The sequence below is a fragment of the Gouania willdenowi genome, chromosome 16, assembly GCF_900634775.1.
Source record: "Gouania willdenowi chromosome 16, fGouWil2.1, whole genome shotgun sequence".
NCBI classification, from domain to species: Eukaryota; Metazoa; Chordata; class Actinopteri; order Blenniiformes; family Gobiesocidae; genus Gouania; species Gouania willdenowi.
Window position 1 is genome coordinate 30,840,636 of NC_041059.1, and position 26,926 is coordinate 30,867,561.

General features: G+C 39.5%; 1 protein-coding gene across 2 annotated transcripts; it reads left to right on the top strand.

The window, feature by feature from the left end:
- Positions 1-508: 508 nt before the first annotated feature.
- On the top strand, positions 509-26,462 carry grhl2a (grainyhead-like transcription factor 2a). 2 transcript variants are annotated; one of them, XM_028470886.1, is made up of 15 exons: positions 509-654; positions 3,754-3,940; positions 5,033-5,467; positions 5,545-5,600; positions 7,295-7,547; positions 7,624-7,735; positions 9,671-9,765; positions 19,054-19,212; positions 19,286-19,340; positions 19,565-19,704; positions 23,722-23,759; positions 23,830-23,921; positions 24,006-24,091; positions 24,164-24,228; positions 25,811-26,462. In XM_028470886.1, the coding sequence occupies exons 1-15, from the start codon at positions 641-643 to the stop codon at positions 25,923-25,925; spliced, it is 1,902 nt and encodes a 633-aa protein (XP_028326687.1). In that variant the 5' UTR covers positions 509-640; the 3' UTR covers positions 25,926-26,462. The 2 variants fall into 2 exon arrangements, with proteins under 2 accessions (XP_028326687.1, XP_028326688.1); XM_028470887.1 differs by lacking the exon at positions 3,754-3,940.
- Positions 26,463-26,926: the final 464 nt, after the last annotated feature.

The following is a 26,926-nucleotide window of genomic DNA, read 5'->3' on the forward strand; positions in this document are numbered from 1 at the left end:
TCCATAAAAAAGACGTTATTTCTTCTTATTCTGTGTAGTTTTACTGCGCATGCCTTTAGATCCGAGAAAGTGGGCGCGTGTGTTTGCAGTGGAGGCGCGGCTTCGGTAGCAGGCACTTCCGGGAGGGGCGGTTCAGACGTCGTGACGTCAGTTGGGAACAGACCGCTCGTTTTTCAGAAGAGGGAGGGGCAGCAGCTCAGAGAGCGGGATTATTCAGAGATGCAGGAAGGAAGCCCAATAATGCTTTGGGAGTGTTTTTGATAAGGAATTGACATTATTACAAGGTTAAAAGCTTTAAAAAGTAAATTTTCATGATATGGGACTTTTAAATGCGTGACTGGAGGTGTATCAGTCTCCTGCTACAAATATACTAGCATTTACAAGCCCCACCTCTTTCCTGGTGATTAGCCAATAATAAAAGCCAACACGCATTCATCCAATCAGAGACGAGGTCTTGTTTTTCTCCTCAGGTGTTGCTCCATTCATCTCTTAATTAAGTGATCCCCAAACTGCTCACACACCTGAACAGTTCTTGTGTGGTTTTGTAAAGGCCACAGACAGAAAAGTCATGACATTAGGCTTTAAAGTCCTTTTGTTCCTAATTTAACTGAAGATCATATCTTTTCACAGTGGATGCAGCATGGACCTCGACAGGTAAGAAGGAGCCTTTAATTAATATTTCAACTAACACTCCTGACACTGGTGAGTGGAACAAGTCTGTATTATATTTAATGTTCTCTCTGTCAGTTTATCTTGAAAATTGTGTGGATTTTTAAGATAAAATCCACTCAAACTTCTACTTGTAGTTCCAAAGGCATGCGATATTTCTGTGCTCATTAACGTATTGCAATTTGAAATCACAAATGGGCTACTTTGCTCTGCAATTCTCAATGTTTTTAAATCCCTGTAATTTATTGCAGTAATTACACACCGTTTGCAACCAATTTTCTCCAAATTCTCCAAAAATAATGCAAGAAATTGTATTTTTGTGCTAAAGAACATATTTCTCCAATTCAGTCCATTTGGTTGTAGACAGAGGTGTAAAGAGTGCTGATATCTCCTACTCAAGTAGAAGTACTGTTACTTGATTGAAATTGTACTCAAGTACAAGTAAGTCATACAGAAAATACTCAAGTACAAGTAAAAAGTTGCTCAATTAAATAGTACTCAAAGTGAAAGTTACTAGTTACTTTAAACCCCACATTTATTTCTGGTAATAAAAAAACATGTATAAACTTAAAGGAAGACGAAAATGCACAATTGGAACTTAGTTTCCACAAAGGCATCTGCATAAATTAAAAGGTTTTTCAAAATGAACAATTCTATATAAAAAACAATGAATTCAATTCAAGTATAGCTAAATTTATTAACACTAAAGCTGTGAAAATAACCGGTATTCAATGATGCATTTGATCTTTCGTCATTTCATTTTTTTGTGTAGTTTCACAATGTTGATAATTTTAAAACAAATAATAATAATATATTCTGTAACAGTTAGGTGTAGGAATGTAACAAATTAGGCCGTGTCTATTCATATGGAAACGTATGAATAGACTGCCAATCTATTCTATGATACGTCATACGAAGCGCCCCTCATTGGCCAGTTTAGGTGACATAATAGCTAACCCTTTTATTTTAACCCTTATCCAGGAAATACCCTAAAATTTTTATTTTTTTTCCGCATATGTGTTTTTAAAGGTGGAATTTGCCGTGTTAAATATGTTAAAATGAAAAAATATAAATGACAAAAGTGGGATTTATACCCACATTAGTGGAAGGAAGGATCCTCGAAGCCATCCTGGCACGGTGAAAAAACACAGGCACATTACGCTTATGTAGAAAAGGTCCGGAAGACACAAGTTTCTGTATCAATAGTCCTGGGGGCTACTGATACGTTTCCGTATCAATAGACACTTCGAACAAATTATTTTACTACTTTTAAAACTCACAAGTACCCATAAAAACAACCCAATTACAGTAACGTGAGTACTTCTAATCTGTTACTTTCACTTCTTTCTGGTCTATGCTATGGACCAGCACACTTTGAACTAGAAAAATGTAATGAAAGCTTTATTTTGGGAGTTGCTCTGGTCATCCAGCCTTTTCAATGTGCTTTCCATTAAACTAGCTCAAGTCCCTACCTGTAATAATATACTTGTGTCCATCGCGTCCCTTTTACTGCACGACAGGTCACTGAGGAGCTGTTCAGGGTCAGTCACCGGGCAGCCTCCCTGATGAAAAAATCCATAAACAGTATCGCTTTTTTGGGAGGTGCACACACCTCGTGACATCCATTAGCACGTTCATTTTAATTTAATGTTTAGTGCTGAGTTCCAAGAAACTATTCATCAAACACTCACAAGTCTCATAAATTACAGATTATTTAATTGTGAATTACTGCATCGTCTTTTTTTAAAAAGATTTTTTAGAAAGTGTCTATTCGTACGGACAACCATCGGTGCTATTGGTACGGTTACCAAAGTACACGTACGTAGCGTCTTAGGGTTAGTATTAGGTTTAGGGTTAGGTTATAAGCCAATATCGCAACAATCTTTAGGGTTATGTTTAGGGTAAGGTTTAATCTTAATCATGCAACCTAAACTGACCAATGACTGACCTATCACGTGACCTAACCTGGCCAATGAGGGGCGCTGCGAACGGATAGAATGTTGATATATTGACACGGCAGCTGTACGGATAGCCACTGCCTTTTTTATAAAAATGCTGACAGGTGTTTAAAAGAAACTCAAACTCCCAATCAGTGTGTGATCACATGCTTCAGTTGTTTTCTATAATAACACCACTTGGGGCGACCGTGGCTCAGGTGGTAGAGGGTTGTCTTCTGATCGAGAGGTTGGGGGTTCGATCCCAGTACCTGACTACGTGTCGAAGTGTCCTTGGGCAAGACACTGAACCCTAAGTTGCTCCCAGTGGTCGACTGTCCCACTGGTGTGTGAATGTGAGAGTGATTGGGTGAATGAGCTGATATGTAAAGCGCTTTGAGACTGCTTCAGTGTGGTGATAAAGCGCTATATAAATCTAGTCCATTTACCATTTGAACCCTTTACTACTTTTCAAACGTTCAATCCACAGAAACGTCTTAAACGTGTCTGTCCTTTATTCTCACTGCTCAGTAACAGTTGGTGTCACATCCTGTTGGTCTCAGAATTGGTTTCTATTGATTGTTTAATGAGTAAAAGCTGCAGTGCATGCGCCCTCATGTCTCTGATCATTTAATCAGTGATCGATCTTGTGGGTCTTACTTAAGCTGTCACTGTCAGCTGATTGGTTGAACTGCTGCTTTTCAAGTTAAGAAGAGTTTGAAATGGGAAAAGCCAGCACGCTCAACTAGTCTGGAACACTCGGACGTTCTATCCTTCTATCCTATTCTGTTTGTCCTTCTGTTCACTAACCGAAGCAGATGCTGCCACCTCTGAACCTGGTTCTGCTAGAGATTTCTTCTTATAAAAAAACGGGATTTTTTTTTCTTCCCACTGTTGCTAAATGCTTGTTCATGTAGATCTTGTTGGGTTCTTTCTTTCTTTCTTACTATTTACTTTATATTTTAAGCACTCAGAGTATTTTGTTGTAATTTGCACTACATCATTTTAAGTTGAGCGTGGTCACGGACTGCTTGGCTAAACCAGCTTTAAATTATAGGCCTTGTTCTCTTTAAAATAGTTAAATGAAATACCCCCTGGGGTCCTGACTTCTCATAGCTAATGTCTTTCTATTGTCCTGTTGTTTGCTCAGTAACAGGCGGGCAATGAAGGCACCAAATGAAGCAACAGCTGCTTTCCACAGAGCCTTCAGCAGTGAGGATAAGGTGTGGAAGACCTACCTGGAGAATCCTCTGACTGCCGCCACTAAGGCAATGATGAGCCTCAATGGAGATGAGGACAGTGTGGCAGCTCTAACCATGCTGTATGACTACTACAAGGTCTCAAAAGCTTCATATATAATCAGTGACGTGCCGTGACCACTAGGGTTGGGTAGGCACGTTGCAAATCGAGACCACCAATGACAATTTCATATGTTTCTGCTGTCAAGTGTTAATTAAATTAAAATCAATTTTATTTGTATAAAGCAATTTCCAACAAAGTCATCTCAATGCGCTTATCAAAATATAAAATTCATAATAAGAAAGAAAAAACCCAATAAGATCCACATGAACAAGTGTTTAGCCATCTAACAAAATCAACATCATAAACACCATTAAAAAACATGAACAATTATTTAATATAGCCTCCATACTCTCCCAACAAGATATATCTCATGACACGACAGCACATCTGTTGTTTGTGTTGGAAACACAGAAACACAGAGAAAATGACAACTTAGAACAGCCTCAGTGAGGAGCATCCACAAAGTCAATCCTTCCTTTTGTACCATTCACTGTGAAAAGTATGAAATATTTTCTGACCTTACCTTTGATGAAGCTCTGATAGCTCAGGTGTTGGTCTCCATCTTTTAAAAGCTGTTGTTTTTTCCTCAAAACAAAGTTTCTCTATCATCTCTAGCGCTGTCATCCTGACTGTAGCGTTATCCCGCCCACTAGCTAGAGAACGTAGCAGCAGCAGTCACGTGTCATCTATTCACTAATGTGCTGTGAACTTACGTATAGCATTTAGCATAGCGCAGTTACGTGCAAAGGCAGCTCTCTACGCTGTCTTTACACGTAAATGGATGTCATATTGGGGACCTGACTGCGCATGCGCAAACACGTAAAATCACGCAATGGGAACGGAGGCAGAAGAGCGACGTGCCTTTGGGAAGGGGCGTGGCCTCCCTCTGCCTGTTTAGTAATTTGGGCTATGAAACGCACAAAATGCGGACACTTTCAAACTTATAGGTACTGTAGGCTATTGGAAATGGAAAAATTAAAAAATTAATTAATTAAATAATCAAAATATCAATTCACCCTTGGGTAGGCACTGCCTACCTTGCCTACCCTGATGGCACGTCACTGTATATAATGCATAGAAAATGACAGATGGAAAAAAATAACATCACACTATTTTTGTCTTTTCAGATTCCCAAAGATAGGAGGCGGACCCTGAGTGGTAAGCTAGCAGATTCCTCTGCTCCCAGGCTCAGTGACTGTGGAAGCTCATATGTATCAGATTCTCTTACCAATCTGAGATCTGTGCCTGTGAACCTTTCCCTGCACAACACTAACCAACACCAAGCCTCCAGGTGTGGATCCACAACAGTTGGTCATGGTCAGGACAGCGGAGCTCCAGCTTTGATTAAGACAGAGGGACATCCATCTTTGGATTCTTGTACTGGTGACATTTACCCAGAAGAACCCAGGGAGCAGAAAAGAACTTTATATGAACAAGGCAGCCACTATATGCCGTGCACTGCTTACTTGAGGGATGATAACAGAGGCTATGAAAGGGACACATGTGGGGCTGCAAAGGATGGAGACGTCCAGCATGTCAATCTGATGACAATGGAGGATAAGGCACTTTGCGTTTACATTTTCAGTGGGACACTGTTGCACATTTCCCTTGAGTCAATCAGTGTTTTTGTTTTTTATAGATGTATCACAGTAGGCCGAGCACGGATATCGATCCAACCTCCTCCAGCCTCTCTGCGTAAGTTTAAATTTATATGTAAGCTTAATCTTCACATGCTTTAATGCAGATTGTATGAATTCCAGTTGTGCCAGATGTTTTGAGAATGACAGAGATGAGAATTATTCCTTGCAACAGCAGGTGGACTAGTCATCTGTGCTTCTAACTAAAACAGTTTGGTAAGATCCACTATCAATCAGGTCACCTAGAACAGTGGTTCTCAAAAGTTTCCCCTTTCTCTTATTTCTGAATCTAAGTACCCCCTTTATGTGTGGCTGCAACATTTTGCTCAGAATTCAGTGACAAAATAACTTAAAAGAATAATGATGTAATGAATGTGTGTTAAATCACATTTTAAAGAATCTCATTTTGTGAATGAAACAGTATTTAGTCTCCTGAATAGATTTATTTCGATAGGTTTTTCTCCTGTCACCCCTTCCTGGTGTGGAACCAACACTAATCCATCACTAAAAGTTCATGTTCTAATCAAGATCATTTCTATTATTGTTTTTGTGTGTTTTGTATTATTTAACTGATTCTTTGTGTGTTTTTGATGTTTGGTTGTTTTGTATGTTTCTCTGTTTTTACTGAATATTTTGTCATGATCTTGTGTAGTTTTCTTCCATTTAGTGTGTTTTTGTTGTAGGTTATTTTTGTGTTTTTTGGTGTTATTTTGTTTCAGTTTTCTTTTTTAAATTCTGTATATTTTTCTCTTTTTGAGTGTTTTTGTTGTCGTTTTGTGAATTGCTGGTAATATTTAGTATGATTATCATTTTTAACTAAAATTAAACATTATAAAACCCCATATTTTAATGCTCTCTCTCAAGGGCACCCTAGTATCTTACACTGTTGCCTTTGTAATTGTCTTGTATGTATGTTACAAAGTAAAAAAACAAAAGTACACCCTGTAGTGCCATCGCGTACCCGTAGGGTTAAACGTACCCCCATTTGAGAAACCCTGACCTAGAACTTCAAGGATAAATGTACAGTTATTTAGATGATACCTATTGTGTCCTAGGGATTTCCAGTAAGTACAAGAAATATTGGTAGTTTTAGAAGCAATTGACCAGACCAAGGTCAGAGAAAATCACCAGACCTTGTGGTCACAAAAGAGGCAGTGGGCTAGCAAAAAAAAACACCTCAATCGAAACCATCCTTTCATTTGTCAAGATGTGGCCCAGAATGTCACTGACAGTTTGTGACAGTAGGGCTGTTTAATTGCTGATGCTTTAAATGCAGCTTCATTGCATTTCAGTAATTGTTTTTGTATACAATTACAGAGTAATTGTATGTCTTGCTTTGGAGCAGCTGAGCAGTCAATATTAATTTTGGTCAAGAAGGAATTTGAAGGTACAAGGAAAATATGCTTAATTTCTGTATATTTCTAATTTGACGTGCTTATGAAAAAGGCTAAAATAAAGTTGATCTACAGCCTTTCGAATCCAGGAAATACAATTGAGTATTTTTTTTAAGAAAGAAGTCCTTTTATTTTTCATCTGACATTTTGATTTACATTTCACATGTTGTGCTGTGATTAAAAAAAATAATTCTCAGTAGTTAATTGTTGGGCTAAGGTATAGATTAACAGTACTATATAAAGTGGAATTAAGAAATTTTATCTGTAATATGATCAATTAGTTTCTATAAACAAATATGCTACATAAACATTAATGTACAATTCTTGAGTGTAAAACAGTTTTCTAATCTTTCTGTAGTTTCCAGTACAATCTAGAAGCAAGCATGTCCATACGACCATGGCATGGTGAAGGTCCCATGGCTTATCTGAACCGGGGCCAGTTCTATGCTTTGACACTGTCTAAGCTGGGGTTCAGATCCTCCTCCACTCAGCCCAGTGGTCATCTACAGGGTGGGCCAGTGACACCCTTCCTTCAGCCTACTGGGAGTCTGTCCAGTAACGAGCGTAGCACCACTGGAGGCTCAGAGCTGCATCGGGACAGCGTGGTGCAGGTGAGGGATGTCAGAACTTACTGATAACTTTTCAGTGAGGTGTGATTGTTTATGCTGTGCTTTGACTTCTCTGCAGAGCGTCGTCATGGTTGTTTTCAGGGAAGACAAGGGCAGAGATGAGCAGCTGAAAAATTGGAAATACTGGCACTCCCGCCAACACACTGCCAAACAGAGAGTGCTCGACATTGGTAATAAGTTTATTTCCTCACAGCCTGGTGTGCTTACCCAGACATTTTTTAATCCAGTGTCTGACATTAGCTGCAGTTCATACAGAGCCAAGCATGCATACAATGAGTAAACAGCAAGTTCAGGAAAATTCCCTTCTGTGTCCTGAGGTTAAATCTGACATCATTTGAATAACAGTCAATCTTCGGTTCCCACAGGAGCTTTCTGCAGAGACAGCCAATAAGTATTCCATTTGCACTGACGTTACCAGTAGTAGGCGGGGGCTTGGACTGTGGCCACATCCTCAACAATCATTTAGAGACAGGCCTCGACCTGAGCTTTGAACTTTAGTGGTATGAGCAAAATGTTGTATACTTTTGCAGTTTGTAGCAAGTTTTAGCCAATGCTGGCCTGAACCTGCATACAAGAACTAGGAACAAGAAACTGTTTGTACCAACAGAAGTGCAACAACCTTTGGTTGCACACAATAAAAACAATTAAGGTGTCTTTGAAAAAAGGCCTTTCCTTTGCACCGTAACTGTTATTAGACAATAACCTAAATCTAGTTAAGCAAAATAAAACTGATTACGGCTAATTTATTCTAATAGTGCTGCGTCTTGGAGGATACTTTAGTGGTAGGCTTACAACCATCCTGCATTTTTACATTTCATCAATGAAATCTTTGTTCTTAATTCCAAAATCTAACATTGAAATTAACTTTTCTTTTGGTGTTGTATAGTCAGATGTTTGCTTGTCTATTACTTTTGTAGAAGTGGGCCAAGGAAAGACTTTACTCCTAATGTGTTGCCGTCACCTATAGATGCCAGTAAAAAGTTGTGTATTTACTGTTTATTTGACTGTAATTGTTAACTTGGCCATGGTCGCACATACTGTCATAAGAGCCTAAAAGAATAAGGCCCATTGCACTAAGGTGTTGCTCAAGAGACGTGTTACGGCAAGATTTGCGGTTGACCTCATTTGGAGACATGATTTATTGCTCTGGTTGAATGATGGAGTCCAGTCGGAGCATTGATGATTTTATAAAAAAGATTTATTATAAACTAAGTTTAAAAAAAAAAAAAAAAAAGGACAAAGGTGGAACAAAAATTAGTGACCGTCCGGGCGGACGTCCGATGATCGAGAGAGAGACAATTCTGACACATCACGTATATCCCTGCTCAGTCCCCCCTCCCTCCTCCCCCCCGGGAGAGAAGGACAGAGTGGAGGAGGTGAGAGGGAGAGAGAAGGAAAAAACATTTTCTTCTTGGGTCAAACAGCCTGTTCCCCGGTATCTGCTGATTGTCATGGAGACGGAGGTGTGTGCGTTTATGTGTTTGTGTGTGTGAATGGATGTGTATGGGGTGTGAATGTGTGACTATGTCAGTGTGCGTAGCCATGTGAGTGCGTGCACAGAGAGTGCCTACGCATCTGGCCTTGAGGTTGTTTTGGGGAACATATCATGTGCTTTGGACAAGGCGGTCTGACCCAGAGCAAGAAGCAAAGTTGACACAATGGAAAGTTACAACCCAAGGTTTAAGGATTAAAATATATGAGTAAATATATTATTAAGCATAACTAATAATTTCGCCATAACAGACGTATTCACTGCTTCAAAATGTTTTTATACCATTACCTGGCCGTCATGCTCACCTGACCAAATTCAGTAGAATCCGTTTATCAGAAGTTTATTGTGTCAGATGCATACAAGCAGGTAGGGGCCATAGAAACTATTAAATAATAGTTTTAAATGTATTTATTTAAATTCAACCCTTTATTCTGTCTGGGGAAAAATATACAACCTTTTTTATTCAAAAAACAGATCCTTTTGAGATCTGATATGTCTTCAAAATGTTACTCAGCAGTATATGTATGTACCCTAAGCCTATGGATCAGAAGCCTAAACTTTGTGTGTACTAGTGATTTTCAAATGCTTTTTAATGTCTTCACTTTTCATGCAGCTGACTACAAGGAGAGCTTCAGCACTATTGGGAATGTGGAAGAGATTGCTTACAATGCCGTGTCATTCACATGGGATGTCAGTGAGGAAGCCAAGGTAAGACAAAAGAATAGATTAATCAAAACACATGTAAGCTGTAAGTTTGCGGGATTGTGCTTCAGCCAACTACTGTATATCTTCCCTTTTTTCATTCACAGCCAAGTTTATTTATTAAGCAGTGGTTTCCAACAGCATCAAGATTAGGCACATTCTGAAAAAACCCTGGATAAATATACTCTACCAAAAAAAATGTTTGGAAATGCACAGAAAATCGCTGTAGTGATCAGCTGTTATGTGGAGTTGGTGTCTACAGACACTCCCAGTCATGCATATGCATGAAGGCTCCAAAACAGATGGTTTTTAGAAGACTTTTCATAAGGGCTAAAACTCTAAAAAACAGGTGAGTTTGGGAAAATAAACCCCAAATACTATGTTGTTGGGATTCTTAGAACAAATGGAGATGAGTGAAAAAAAAATCACAATACTGGACCTTTAAAGTTAATCATTATTTAATGGAAACATTTATGCTGAATGCCCACAGAGCAGAAATGTACTTTGTAGTATCACAGGACTAACTAGTATGTGCACATTACAGTACTACTGTAGACAAATCCATCAATCGCTGCCCTGGCATGAGTATGAAGTTGATTAAAACATATCGAAGTTTATTTGATTTTTAAGCTTTTCTTGATAAACTCACAATTTTGCCTCAATAGATCATTGGAGTTGTTGTTTCAATAGCTAGCTTGCTCCTCACACAAGAAATATGCAGTTTAAATCTTGCAAGAAGAAAAAAGCACACCACTCTAGTTACTATGTAGCTTTTTAAAACCTTAGTTTTTTTTTTATTATTATTGGCTTTAAACTCTCCCACACCTCTTACACATGTATAAAGGGTGAAATGACATTGTAATCAGAAAGTTCTGTGCTGTTACGAGCTTTTTTCATTGCTGATAGTTTGCTGATTATGTAAGATGCTGCTGGAGACCCCGTCAGTTTCTTTTAAGCCTGGCTAAAAACTAAAGTACAATTTTCACCACTTAAGAACAAAAGCATTAATAGTTTTTTCCAGTTCAATGTCAGCTGTGACACCAGTCATCGTGTTACATGAAGTGAACAGATACTGTATGTAGTTCATTCATGTACTGACATGGCTGTCTTGTGATTCTTTTGTCAGAAACATGTTGACTCAGCGCTTGCTTTAAGAAAGATTTACGACATTCAGTTCAAGTACAAGTTACAGAGTTTTATAAGTGTAGGAGGAAAGGATTTAAAGCAAGGATGTAGCATGGGTAACACAAATATTGAAATGAAAACTGATGCAGCAAAATAGCTGGAATGTCTGGTTTCTTGATTGAGCGAAAGTTTATTAGCAAGAAACCCATATTTTTCCTACAATGCAATCAGACTTTATTATCGTAAATAGACATAGCAAATATCTTCATCTGGTGGTTTTACTTCTTTTTATTGTTTAACTTTTGCCGTTTGTACAACACAAGCTATTCAATTAAGTCTTATTTCTGGTCCTGAATAGATTTAGTAAAATTGTATACTGTAGTGGACTTGACTGCCCCTTCTATAAAACCTGGTGGGAGGGACTAATGTGTCCTCCTCTTTATAAGTATTGATTGACGGCTCCATGTGGACTGTGTTCAGATGCAGTGATGCTTGTGACTCTGTGCTTCTATAAAGAGCTGATTCTGGTCTAATCAGAGGGTTATTAAAATGTGTCTGTGTACAGCCATAGTGTGTGTATCACTGTCTCTGCATGTGCACAGACATACTTTCTGGTATGTGTGTGTGCACACACTGTACACATTTACTGCACTGTAACTTTAACGAATGAGATGGACTCACCAAGCGTAAAATGTGCAGAAACTGTTCAGTGTTGGTCACTTTACCTGCATTCTTAGTTGCAAACTCAACAATAAACTGCAGTTTAAATACATTGACCCTCATTTATCAACCATGCGTAAAAACGGGTGCAATTTTGAGTGTATGTTTGGTCGTACGACAGGACCAACGTGTGATTTATGAAACATTCATATTTGGCCAATTCCAGCATACAAATGATCGGGTCTTGATAAATGCAGCGGCTGAATTAGATGTCATTAACTTGTTGACGCCCTCCTGTTTCTAAGGCCCCACCCACTGAGGTCAAACAAGAAAAGAAACTTTTACAAATTGAAAATCAGAATCCTTAAATCAGTGCTTGGGCAAAACAAAATTTGCTTTCCGAATGTGTGAAAATTGGACTTGAGCTTATTTAAATGCTCTGTGGAAGACAATCAGCTACCGAGCAGGTGACATCTGCCCCCCTGTGCGCGCTGCAAGCAACTGATGTTAAATGCATAAGACACATTCTCAATTCATTCTGGAGCTGTGATGGCAATTAAAATCCTGCTTAATTTGTTGGATTTCATTTCATGTGACCTTGACAGAAGAAAAAAAAGTCATGCATAACTATTTGAAAAGAAAAACCCCAGGATTACAGGAGTGAGGCCCCATAAAGGCATTGCACAGTTCACACAACCCATGTGACGGCTTGGGATATGATTAAGGGGAGCTGAGTGACTTCCTGTAGATTGTGTAGTAGGGGAATTGGTGTTTTGTTATGATGTTTAATGGGAAAGAGTAGACAAATTCATATCAACACTAAATGGGGTAGAATACTTGAAGGAAACATGCTTGAATATGGACGATCAGAGTAACCAAAACATAACCAGGACACAGTAAGAGGTTGTAATAGAGCTAAAAAAAATTAACTAGAATTAATAATTGCTGACCTTTTTCTAGCAGGTTAAAGTAAGACTCAAAGAAGTAGAATCAAGAGAAAACGGTAAATAAAGTTGTGACCAAAATCATTCAGAATAGGAGAATGTGTGTTTATTTTAATGAGAATGAACTGTCTGTATTTACTTTAAAGTCAGATTGGAGTTTGAGAGTCATCTGCTACATCGGGTCCTGCCTGAGAGCGGTTTGTCCGTTTTTCTGTGTTATTGCTCAGGTAGTGAGGTCCGAGATCTCTGTGGCCGCTTGGAGGTTGGCCGTGTAGGGACTGGACTACATCTCAAAGCCTGCTGTTCGGTTTGGCTCTGCTCTGATATGACCCTTGATTGAGCACACGAGTCCACTCGGCCTAGTTGCTCTGATATGGCCGGTTAGGTGGCTCTATTCTCCCACACGCCCAAGTTAGAAAAGGCGTGCAGCTGCGCTGTTTCGGCTATGTACTATTCTCCCCCTGCACGTAAGTCGGTAACTGTGTGCCTTCATCCCAGTTATGCACTATGGGTGGATCAGCCCTGAAATGTAGGCGTTCCCAGTCAGATCTTACGTACTTCTGCTTAAGTTCTTATGACTTTTAAATACAGTAAGTGATGCGTCCTATGCTCAAACGTATCCATAGGCTGCCACTCTATGCATACACAGCGATAGGTGCACCACGTGACTTAAAGGTCTGTTAGTTGTATTTTAGCTCATGTTTATTTTTAGCTACCCCACTAACCATTTTATTTTAGCCCTAACTCTATCCCATGAAATACCCTAAAATGTTTATTGTTGTTGGATATGTATTTTTAAAGGTGGAATTTGCCATGTTGAATATGTTAAAATCCAAAAAAATATTTGTCAAAGTGGGATTCGAGGAAGAATCCTTGAGTTTGGTGCCTTAGACCATTCTGGCATGGTGGGCCCGGGGGCTATGGCTACATTTAACAGACCATTTAACGGTTGAAGACGGAAACAAATCTTTTTTCTAGGAGGCCAGTGAGTGCTCCATTGTGGGGGTGCATGAGTGCACACTGCAAGGTGAGTGGCGTGTGTGTCGGCTGCAGCTCATTGATAAATATTGTGATGTCCAGGGGCTGGTTGGACTGTTGTCTTTCTATGTTGATACTATGTACGACGTGAAGCCACAGTTTGATCACAAATATGAAGTGAAACAAGCTGTCATCTATAGAGGTTGGTGAGGACTGACTCGAAACTGATCGGACACACATTTAGAAAGGATAGGCATTGAACATTTTTAATTTAAAATGACTTATGTACTAAGCCAATGGTTCTGTTTTACTGGATGTAACATTTGTCTCCTCTGTATTAAAGCAGACAGTCTAGTCCACTTGACATTATCATATTTTCCTCAAACCTGCAGTGCAGCACACTCGTGCAGGCGAGGGCTCACAGGGTATTGATAACAGATGACTGATATGCTCATCATTTTTGAATGCATGCATTCATGTGTCGTTAGTATGAGGGGAAGAAAAGAGATTTTATTTGTGGCTCGGACAGCGGCCGATCCACACACTGCATACTTATTAAAAAAAACCTGTTACATTGTGCAACAACGAAGACGGCCTTTCAAATTAAGTGTGCTTTTTTATTTCATGGATTTCAATAACTTTCACAAGCTTTAGGAAAACTCCATATTCTGTGATTTCCAGATAGCCCAAAAAATTATATCATGGCCCAGTATAGCCTCCCTGTAAGTAAAGGACTTCAAAACGCCTCCATTGACTAACTTATCGATTTCATCGTGGTAGGCGTGTCAGGGGCCTGCTTACTGTGAGTAATCATTGCGATGGGGAAGATTCCAGCATCCAGAGCCGAAAGTGGAGTTTTTGTCGCTTTGGTTTTTAAGTCCAGAATGGTGTCAATAGAATTTACAATTTGATGTACAAGAATTGAGGAAAAGAGTTCTTCCTTCTCACCTAAGAGAGGGGAATGGAAGCTGGAGGTCTTTGTACTTTATTATAAAGTCTGAGGGTGTGTGTCCTTCAAAGTTCTGAGGCGGGTTTACTCTTTGATTAGAGCACTGACGAGCAGGACTGGTGCCAGCAGTTCTCTCCAGGTTGCTGTGTTTGAAAGAGACCTTATCAACTAACACTTTTCTTTCTGAGGGTGAGGGGATGAGAGTTGTGCATCTCCCACTGGGGGTAGGTGTGATTTAATTAATGTACAGTCTGCATGATTGAATAAGTCACATAATCTGCTCTTGCTGCAATTTACTTTTTTGGTGTTTTTTTTACACTTCAACAGCATTCTGTCAAACGTGTTTGTGCTCACAGCATTTCAGAATATTAGTGCAGCAGTGCAAACACAACCAGCCTCCTACTCACGCACACAACGTGAGCTTGTGGAGAAATTTAAATGGCTTTGGTGTGAGTAGGCATGAATTTGTGGAGGTGTATAGGAGGCTCATTTGTGCTCCGGGCCTTTTTAACAATCAGCCGTCACCTCTGCAGGTTCAGACACGACTCCATTGATGCTGCGCAGTGGGAAAAACACTGCTGAGCTTTGGCAAACATGATTTACCGTTATCAATCCTCACCAACTGGTTCCTCATGCTGTCTGACCGGTTTAACTAGAAACATTAGGCCTTGTTTAGGCATTTATTCCATTACATTCTCATCATTAAAGCAATGTCACCTAAACAAACACAACATAGTTTACAATTATTTGTCTATGATTCGTGGAGATATTCAGGAACAACAGTTGTACAGATTTGCTCCTTATTTACCGTTAAGACTGAGTCCTTTTGTTGTTAAGCCAAAAAACTCTACAAGTTGTGAAACTGTTAAACAATGACACTTAAAGCTGCAGTTTGTAGAATCCTCTCTCTGCTCCCTTTTGAAACTAAAACACCAGAACATTTTCTTTCACAAAATATACTGGTAAGGGAGGTTGAGTTTTGGAGACTCTAACATAAATGCTTGTATCACTCTGTAGTTACTGTCCCGAGCAGCAGCTGCTGCCATCGGCTCGTCCCCACCACAAGCGCACACAGAGCTGCCTGCCGCTCTGAGCGAACTGACAACCATCTCTCCGCACCCAGACTATAAAATTATTTCACCTTGAATAAGCTTCTTTTGGTTTACACGCGATTTATTCCATCTGTTCTCACTCTCTGACACCAGTGTGTGACGGACCCTGTACAGTCACGAGGGTTCATGAGGACACAAAGCGGTCCGTTCCTCCTCAGTATGTTTGTGGCTTTAAACTGTTGCTTCTCCATATCGGTCTGCCTTTTTCCGCTTGATTTGCTGTGTAATTGTTGTCTAATGCCAAAAACAGCTCATGGAACACGTGTTCTTAGAAAGATATCTGATTGGCTGACATCCAGAATCTGGGTGTCATTTTACAGGGCCAGGAGAATCGATTCACTGTCCACTAGGAACACTTTGGATTACAATATGCTAAAAGGTGATGATAGATTTTTGACCAAATGATGCCAACAAAAATGTTGCATACTGCAGCTTTAAATGTCCCATATTATACAGTTTTTATACTGTATTCGATATGTATTACCCCAAACCGATTCGTGGTCCTGAATTTCAGCCGTCTAAAAGTTGCTCAAATGAGCTCTGCTGAGAACAGGCTGTCTGTGCCTGCATCTTTAAATGCTAATGAGCTCAGTCTGTCAACGCCTACTTGGAGAGCCTTGCCCAAAGGCCTTACCTGCGACACGCGGCGAGATGCCGCTTACGCAAGTATAATATAGGCATTTATGTTTTGTACAACCAACAAAAGAGCAATTTGCGTGTCTAGCTCTGAGCGACAACATTGCAAAAACACTGCTGCCATCTCACCGCTGGACACACCAAACTTCACCTCGAGGATTGTCTACTATCGCCGCTCAGAGGAGGTCTGCCAATGAAAATTACTCCTTTGGTTACGTAACCACAAGAGCTGAATCTGAACAGCCTGTAGGAATGCCATTTTATCAGTGGGTGGGCCACAGTGGGGGACGCTTGCTCCAGTGGTATGCCTTTGTGTCCTTGGGCAAGACACTTCACCCACATTGCCTAGTATGAATGTAGTGTGTGAGTGACTGTTTGTGGTGATCGGAGGGACAGATGGCCCACTATGACGGCCTTGCTTCCGTCAGTCTGCCCCAGGGAAGCTGTAGCTACAATAGTAGCTTACCACCACTAAATGTGGAGTGAAAGAATAATGCCTTAATTCTGTAAAGCGCTTTGAGTGTCTATGATAAAGCACTATATAAAATCCACTGCATTAGAGACCAGAAAAAAGGTGTTTTTCATAATATGGGACCTTTAAGTCAGGAGCTGCTTACACTGTTTTGCTTCTTTTTCTGTTTTGGTTTCCAAAATGTTCCACATACACACGGCAACATTTTTAAAATGATCTTCATTTACATGAGATTGCGGGAAATGTCAAAAACGATGTAGTATACATGCCAGATCAATAGATGGCAGTGTGATTTTGCAATAAACCAAAAATAAGCACAGGCACACTTCCTCCCTATACAAGTAAGAGTAGAGCTTTAATCAGACCTACAAAGTTGGACCTGTCCCTTCTCGAGCCCTACAGAATGTGGCCCAAACCGAGATATGGCCAATCTTTCTTCAAGCCCGAATCCATTGCAGCCTGACATTAACATCCGTGCGCGACGTGTACATGTAGAATGATTTAAGCAGACTGTCTTTAATAACTCTATTTACTAGTCACTTGTTCTGTATGCAACTATATACATGACAAGCAGCTTCATGTGCCGCTACACGCTACGTACGGGTTTACTTCTGCCGGGTTACACGGCTGCAACACACACACGCTCAGACACCTGCCCTCTGTTATGTGCTTATTTGACAGCACACAGCTCCAGAACGAGCTGTTAATGCATTTTTTAACATAATTTATTCATGTGTCAGAGGACAGCCATCCATTCACCCCCTCAGCATCCATATGTGTGTCTTTCTCACGCTAATCAAAGCACATCGTCTGACCGTTCATTTACCTTGCAGCGTCCAAGCCGAGTCGAACCAGAGCCTGTGTTAAAAAGATTTAAACATTCACCAGAACTCAGGGTCAGGCTCAATTTCAAACTCTAAGTAGGAGTGCAGCTCTGTGATTGTGGTCAGAATCTGGTGCAGGCATGAAATATGTCTCTGCTCATCCAAGTGATGAAGTAAATCAACACTTTGTTGAAGCTCAGTTAAATTCAAAAGAGTGAGTCACATGAACAGTGTGCTTCTAAGGCTCTGCAGCCTCAGTGCACTGCCAGTGACTCAGTGTCGGTTCCCTGTTTACATGGAGACGGAAGCATTTTCAAAACCTTCCACCCTGAAGCACATTTTTAAAAAGTTTCGTTTTCCAGCAACAAAACACCATTACCGTGTAAACAGACAGCCAAAACGCAACAAAACTTTAGCATTTTCAATTCAAAATATTGTGTAAATGGGGCCTCAGTTTCAATGGTTGTGTGTTTATTTGACTTTTTCTTAAACTTTTGTATCAGCAGGACTGTCGAGCAATTGGTAATCTAAACACAGTCCTCTGCAGACAAGATAATAAACAAGAAGAAATCACAATATTATTTCACCAGTAGTTGCAGAAGAGATTACATGAAATCTGCTTTTAATAACATTGTGATTAAAGCTAATGATGTCCAATGCAATAACCAGTAACCTTTATTTTATTCACATGAATGTTTTCATAAACCAGATAAGAATTAGTAATGTTGGTGAAGTGCTTTGAAGAGTTGATACTCAGCTTCAGACAGTTGATTCATCTTCTATTAGGTGCAGTCCGTAACTCTCAGAATCCCTCCCTCCCTGCTGCTCTCCAAACTTTCCAAAGTCCCTCCCTCAGAGGAGCTAATAAGCTAACGTTAGCCCGACAGCAACATCACAGTAATATAACATGCTCTGTTAAAAGCATGTTAATGCAGCGCTTCTCTCTCTCTATGTGCAGACACCGCAGCAGCAGCAACAACACATTGTCACTTACAGCAGCCCACACGGTGGCTGCGGTGAGAGCAGCGCGCACAAGAACAACACATGCAATACAGAGTTCTAGTGTAACAATTACAAATCAAACATAATGTAAATCAAGCAGCAGTAATTACATTTCAAGCAGGAAAGTCACCAATTCCATCTTCTACTCCTCCAGACTATACACTGTAAAAAAAGACAGCGCTCCAGCCACCGGAAAGGGGCGGGGACTGTGAGCAACAGCTGTCAGTCAGCCCATCAAACACAAACTACTAGTTTCATGTAAAGCTGTCCTTACAAAGTGACAGCTTTAGCAAATATGACAAAAAGTCACTTTTATAAGAGTTGCAGACTGCACCTTTAATGCAATATTTCAAAAAGAAAAAATCATTATGCACTACTTTTTAAACCTTTTTTTTTTTCAGCACAGGAATCTGAATTTCCTGCATTGGTCAGGTGACAATGTTGATCAGCTATAGTTTAATGTCTTGCATTGTTTTCCAAGTAAACTTCACTTATTAAAGTATTTCTATTCGTGGCCATTTGCAGCAATGATCACATAGGTTTGGGTTCTACACAAGTGATCCTCCTATTTCTCCTTGTTTCCTGTTGGCAGGTGTTTATCTCTGTGAACTGTCTGAGCACAGACTTCTCCTCACAGAAAGGTGTGAAAGGGACGCCCCTCACCATCCAGATCGACACCTACAGCTACAACAACAGTAGTGGCAGGCCCATCCACAGGGCCTTTACTCAGATCAAGGTGTTCTGTGACAAGGTGAGGTAGGCTGCTGGTACACTTGCTGTCTGTGCTGGTCCAAAGGGTGCTGACGGATCACTTTGTTTACCAGGGTGCTGAGAGGAAGCTCCGGGATGAGGAAAAAAAGCAGCTCAAGAAGATGAAAGGTGACAGTTCTGTTCTGATAAAGAAGTTCTCAAGATGAACACTGTAGTGAACACCTGGTGTCTTACAGCGAACTGCTTATGAATTTGCTGCTTTCTTCCTGCATTATGTTTGCATGTTCTTTGATTCTTGAAGGTGTTATGAATGGATCGGAGAAGACTCACCAGGACTGAATCTGTTTTAAGTGATTCATAATGCCAATTATACTTGAACTGTCCATGTTTAGGGAAAAGTGGTGCCACAGACCTGATCTGCTCCATTAGGAAGGCAGACAGCACACTTTTGAAGAGTGTGTCAGACCTGAACTCCCAGCCTGTTCTCTTCATTCCTGATGTGTACTTTGGAAACCTCCAGAGAGCGGGCCAGGTGAGGAGTTCAGATTTGTCTTTGTGAGCATAAGAAGAGTTGCACGCAGTGCTGCATGTGTTTTAAGAAGTTTAAAAATGCGTGACAAAATGTTATGTCTCTAAGCCTCTGCTTTCTCCTGACCTGCCACTAGGAGGGAAATTCAAAAATGCCTTGATTATGGGCGTGGCTCCTGGAGCAGTTAAGACACGCCCAGTTTATACTATAAAATCTCCTATGAACAATCTATGCTATGTTAACTAGCTACTCAATATGCATCTATTCCCTCTTCTCTCAATCCAACCTACTCACCACAGAAACATGACGACATGTTTCAGCCTTACAGGCCCTCTTCAGAGAATTGGGATAAGGTTTCGTTTAGGGGCCCCATGCAGCAAGCACATACAATGACGAGAAGCTTTGTCATTGCACTGAAAACAATGCAACAAAATATTGTTGGCAGCAGTCAAGTGTGAAAAGTAGCAGCTAAAAGAAACATGCATGTTAAAACCACAATATACACTGCTTTAAAAAACTAAAGGAAACACTAAAATAAAACATCCTAGATATCAAGTAATGATATGTTCCAGTTGAAAATCTTTATTAATCACATAAGGTGTTGAGAACAAAACAACATAAAACTGATCTATGTAAAATTAAATTACTATCCCATGGGGGTCTGGATTTGGAATCCTACTGAAAACAAAAGTGGAAACTCACAATACAGGCTGATCCAACTTCAGTGGAAATTCCTCAAGACAAGTCAGAATGAGGCTCAGTAGTGTGTGTAGCCTCCTTGTGCCTGTAGGACCTCCCTGCAACACCTGGGCATGCTCCTGATGAGACGGCAAAGTGTCTCCTGAGAGATCTTAGACCTGAATTAAAGCCATACCTGTCCAGTTTTGGATTTGAAAATAAAGGAAATTTTATGGCACCCGCTACAATCCATCCCACCCGCCCAACCAAGCTCTGGTATCACTTGTATTTTAATACAAGTGTACAAGAAATCTGAAATAGCCACTTGTTAACCACTTACTAAATAAAATTATGCGATTAGAATCTGGTAGGCTGACCTTTAATTACATATAAATGCTGTGAACATTCCTACTAGGGCTGGGCGATATGGACCAAAACTCATATCTCAATATATTTTCTCAAAATAGTGATGTATGATATAAATCTAGATAATTTTATTTCAAATGAAGTCTGAGCAGAAAGACAATTCTGGGTTAAATTTGCTGATGGAAAATGCTACACAGGCTAATTTATTAACAAACAGCTGATCAATATGTGACACTTTTGGCTTTTTCACCTGTAAGGGACAGCATGTGTGAGTGAGTTCTGTAATGTGGCTTGTTATGGGGAAGGCCTGGGTTAGAATGCACTCATTAATCCATCGAACTGAGCTTTACATGTTGTTCTGAGAATTAAAAGCAGAGACTCCTAAAACTAGTATTTTGATACAAAATTAGCTATCACACACACATATATATATATATATATACACACACACACACACACACACTGGGGCAAAAAAGTATTTAGTCAGCCACCAATTGTGCAAGTTTTCCCACTTAAAAAGATGAGAGGCCTGTAATTTTCATCATAAATATACCTCAACTATGAGAGACAAAATGAGAAAAAAAATTCCAAAAAATCACATTGTAGGATTTTTAATGAATTAATTGGTAAATCCCTCGGTAAAAAAAAGTATTTGGTCACCTACAAACAAGCAATATTTCTGTCTCTCACAGACCTGTAACTTCTTTAAGAGGCTCCTCTGTCCTCCACTCATTACCTGTATTAATGGCACCTGTTTGAACTCGTTATCAGTATAAATTACACCTGTCCACAACCTCAAACAGTCACACTTCAAACTTCACTACGGACAGGACCAAAGAGCTGTCAAAGGACACCAGAAATAAAATTGTAGACCTGCACCAGGCTGGGAAGACTGAATCTGCAATAGGTAAGCAGCTTGGTGTGAAGAAATCAATGGAAGACATACAAGACCACTGATAATCTCCCTTGATCTGGGGCTCCACGCAAGATCTCACCCTGTGGGGTCAAAATGATCACAAGTAAGGTGAGCAAAAATTCCAGAACCACATGGGGGACCTAGTGAATGACCTGCAGAAAGCTGGGACCAAAGTAACAAAGGCTACCATCAGTATCACACTACGCCGCCAGGGACTCATATCCTGCAGTGCCAGACGTGTCCCTCTGCTTAAGCCAGTACATGTCCGGGCCCATCTGAAGTGTGCTAGAGAGCATTTGGATGATCCAGAAGAGGATTGGGGCGAATGTCATAAGGTCAGATGAAACCAAAATAGAACTTTTTGATTAAAACTCAACTCATTGTGTTTGGAGGAGAAAGAACACCATACCTACTGTAAAGCATGGGAGTGGTAACATCATGCTTTGGGGCTGTTTTTCTGCAAAGGGACCAGGATGACTGATCTGTGTAAAGGAATAAATGAATGGGGCCATGTATCGTGAGATTTTGAGTGAAAACCTCCTTCCATTAGCAAGGGCATTGAAGATGAAATGCGACTTGGTCTTTCAGCACGACAATGATCCCAAGCACACCGCCCGGGCAACAAAGGAGTGGCTTTGTAAGAAGCATTTTAAGGTCCTGGGGTGGCCTAGCCAGTCTACAGATCTCAACCCCATAGAAAATCTTTGGAGGGAGTTGAAAGTCCATGTTGCCCAGCGAGAGCCCCAAAACATCACTGCTCTAGAGGAGATCTGCATGGAGGAATGTATTGAGATGAACTTTTGTTATTGACCAAATACTTATTTTCCAATCCAATGTGATTTTCTGGATTTTTTTTCTTCTCATTTTGTCTCTCATAGTATACCTATGATGAAAATTACAGGCCTCTCATCTTTCATCTTTTTAAGTGGGAGAACTTGCACAATTGGTGGCTGACTAAATACTTTTTTGCCCCACTGTGTGTATATATATATATATATAGATATATGCATTATTATAGTTTTCTATATCGCCAAACTAGAAAACTTGACACATCTTGAATCTCGAAATATATCGCCCAGCCATAATTCCTAAATTATTAAACAGCCTAAATTAAAACATAAATGTGTTTATGAAGCATGTGTTTATTTAATATACTTACAGTTGATATACAAGTCAACACATTGCATTTTTACAGTTAATTTCACATTGCTTGTCTTTAAGTTAGACATTAACATTTTATTTTCATTACATATTTTCTTTTAATTTCACATGCTCACTCATGTGGTTCTCTGGTATTCACTAACATAGACTTAATAGACACATTTGTTGCAGACTTTACATTCTTTAACACTTTTTTGAAAGCAGTGTATATTTGTGGAGCTTGTGATTGGCTGATTTTTAATAGTGACTTATGTCGTTCCTTCCCCAGTGGGAGACACTAAAATACACAGCAAAACTTCTTGCCACATCTTGCATTGATGTGCTGTCAGCAGGTTGTAGACACCGTCTCATGGTACCTTCAGGGGTGGGACAAAAGCAAATGTGACCATTTCTCTGCTCTCATCCTTCCTGGCTGATGTTTTGGTCTGTGGACACCACCTGCAGAAGCACTTATAGGGGTTGTCTTGTTAATTGCCTCTCATTTCCACCTGTTGCATTTGCTCAAAATGGATTCACATTCAGTGTTGCTTCTTAACTGGACAGGCTGAGTTCACAGAAGTGAGATTGACATTGTGTTGTTTTAATGTTTCTCTTATTTTTTTGAGCAGTGTATTTGTCCTTACTCTGTGTGTCAGTACTTTAACACGTATCAAGTCTTGGTTTCAAGACTAGATTCATCTAAGCAATTCCCACTAAAAGCACTAATGAATCCAAAGCCAATGGATTTTCACTGTGGTTAACTGAGGATTTGGTCAGTAAGTCTCCCCAAAACTGTGACATCAAAGACTTTAGACTGTTTCCTAGTCTTAGGTTGTATTTGTCACAAGTTCGGAATGTAGGATTATTGGTGTGTGATTACATCGTATCTCAGAACTTTACTTATAAATATTATTCTGCAGGTGTTTGCTTATCGCTCTGAAGATGTCAGTAAAGATTCGTAAGTATCACAGCATTGATGTCTTTGACTGCAGAACTACAACATCACAGCTTGTCCATGTGTTCATCAGAGACGTCCTAATGAAGAAAGCTCCATGTGTTGAGGAGGATGTTTTCAGTCCACCTCTGACCAAGAAATTCAAAGGAGAACCACAGAGAAAAGGTGCCTTTTATTTCTAGTCTATGTTGGCATCGGCCGTTGTTTACATGGCAGCTACATCTGTTCTCTGCCTTTCTGTATTTACAGTACTACTGTATGTGAGGAAGGAGTGTGAGGAAGTGTTTGATGCTCTTATGCTGCACTCTCCAACCCTCAGAGCCCTGATGGACGCAGTGAGTAAATCACAGCTGGTTTAAAATACATCGTGCTGGTCGAGATTACAGTACCTGTGTTTATGTTCACAGATCTCAGAGAAATATTCAGTCCCTGCCAACAGACTGGCCAGAGTTTACCAAAAAAACAGAAAAGGGTGAGTCATGTTATATATGCAACAGGAATATTACCAAAATAAAATCAAAAGGCAAAATAGTCACACATCCTTTCGTTTTACATAAAAGGTAAACAACTGGCAGTTTGGCTTCATTTTTCACTATATTAAGGTTCGCCTCAGCTCATGCTGCTAAAATAAAGCAACACAGTGTGAGGTAACAGTCTGCTAAATGTCAGATAAAGCATGTTTTTAACCTATATTTTAGAAGATGGATGCGTAATATTTAGGTTGGACTATATATAAAAAAAAAACCAACCTGTAATTAAGTAATTTCTATTCATCTAAATGAATCGGATATAAATATTTGACACAAGAAGCAACGTTTTTCTAATTTAAATGTATTTTGGTCTATGACTGAATCAATGAAAGCAATAAAAATAATAAATTGTTTATTATTTTCATCACATGCTCACATGTGTAGTATGAATGAAGAACATTATGATTGCATTGTTCACAAAACACAAACCTAAATTTAAGTATGATAATATTCATGCTTTTCTGATATTTTGTAAACTTTCTTAAACAAATGTATTTTTGTGAATTAAAATAAAAAACAGCGCTTAGTACGGAACATTTTAGAAAAGTGGAAACTGAACAGTGCAAAATGGATAAAATATCTGTGGCATGAAATAAAAACACAACTGATGAAGCTGATGAGTTTAGTTTGTTCATAAGTCGGTATCTTGGGTCAGACGATGCTATCTGTAGCAGTGCTTCTAGCCCCGCCCACATCCTCTACTATCGACAGTGGTCAACTTGTCATTAACTTAATTATTTTGGCTCTGAATCCTGTGTCATCTTATCCAGTGTGGATGTGAGACGCTGTCTGCTCAGTGTAACTGTTGCATGTTTATTATTGAGGTGGCAGAGCTCTACTGGAGGCTGTGTGAGATCTGGTGATCAGCAAACACTTTATTGCACCATTTGCACACAACTGGGCTGTTGTTTTCCATCTGAATTTAAAAAATGAATAAATAAATAAAATAAAATTAACGCACACGAAGCACCGCAACAACTTCTCCTCAGGCTGTCCTGAGTCCTCTGTTGTAGTCTGCGTGAGTTCCCGGTATAGACATAATACTGATGCACAATGACAAAGCAATTAACTGCGTTATTTTATTTAGTGCCTTATTTTTTCTGTAATTAATTGCAAATGTACGCTTTACAGTCCCTAATAATAGTGCTTTTTGCCTAACTCTGACTTCTCAAATCCTTCATTTACTGTGCAACAGTTATTCCAACAGTACACGGTGAGTGAATGGAATGTTCTTTAACGTCCTTTTTTCCAGCTCAATGTCAGCAACTTGTTTAAATGAAGTGGATCGAACTGTTGGAAATGATCCTGCATCAAGTTTTTCAGAGTTCAGCATTATTGTGCTGCCAGTGCCTACTGTCATCTACGGACATTAGGATGTTCAGACTGCAAAACAAACACTGTGTAAAACTATTACATTAAAATACAATGTGATTTTATATGAAAACTATATAACATATGTTTATCCTTGTCCACTGTGTATATCTGTGTATTAAGTTTCTCCTACTTGTTGGCTGTGTTCCTCAGGCTACTTTTGAACATAGATGATCACATCATTCAACAGTATTCTGATGAAGACACCTTCATCCTGACCTTGGAGGGCTCGGCCGACATGCTGCGTGTGACTCTATCAGAGATCTGATGTTCAGCACTGACTGGCTGAATCTCTGAAATCTCACTGTGACAGATAATGAGCTATTATGAGCATCCATCCAAGTCTTGTGTTGGTTGTACATTTGGGTCTTTGTGCTGTTTTCATTCTAAGGTTTCGAGCTTTTAAAATGACTTCAGATGTTGAGATGTGTGAAGGTTTCTGGATTAGATGAAGTCAGTTTTTAGTTGTTTGTTCTGAAGTATTTTTTTTTTTTAATTTGAACCAGCAGTTCCTTAAAATGTCATCTTTTGTTTGATATGATTTTATTTTGATTGGATGTATTTGTCCCATTTCTTTTAGATTTCTCACACATTTTAATTATAATACCCTGCTGTGGAGGAGAAGATTTTTTGGGTTTATCTGCTTCTATTTGTATTTATGACATTTGTATGTATGGGGTTGTTTTCTCGTGAGGTCAGGATGCAGCAGTGTGTCCTGTGTAACAAATGATTCACAGTTTCCTGCTTCTGGCATCACCTGTGCAATGTCTTATAAATGAGTCAATAAAGCTTGTTTTGTACGTAAGGTTCTAACTAACTTGTATAATTTTTAAAGTTGTTAAAAGATTGAAAATATTGCAAAACAACAATGACTGGATTTTCAATGGGCCAAGAAAGGGTTTTCCCACAGAGCCAGGACAGGTCATAGGTTCTATTAAATATTCCTATAACCTGGATCATATCTGCATGTGATGCCAGTCAATGATATATAATCTATACCTGCTTTGTAGTGTAAAGCAGGGTTATGTATAACTGGGCTGTAGAGTTAGTTTTTGTGTTCCTGTTGATCACATCTGAATCCATGGAGACCCTTGCATTCAGTCATTATTACATTAGGATGACATACATTCTACATGCTTCTAATAGACTACTTGAATTACTATTACTATTCTTAGATTTAGTAAGAGAGTTAAAATGCTTATTTTGGTCAATAGTATCAGTGAAATTACCCAGGAAACATGGCAAATGCATTTTCTCTCCATTGTCTTC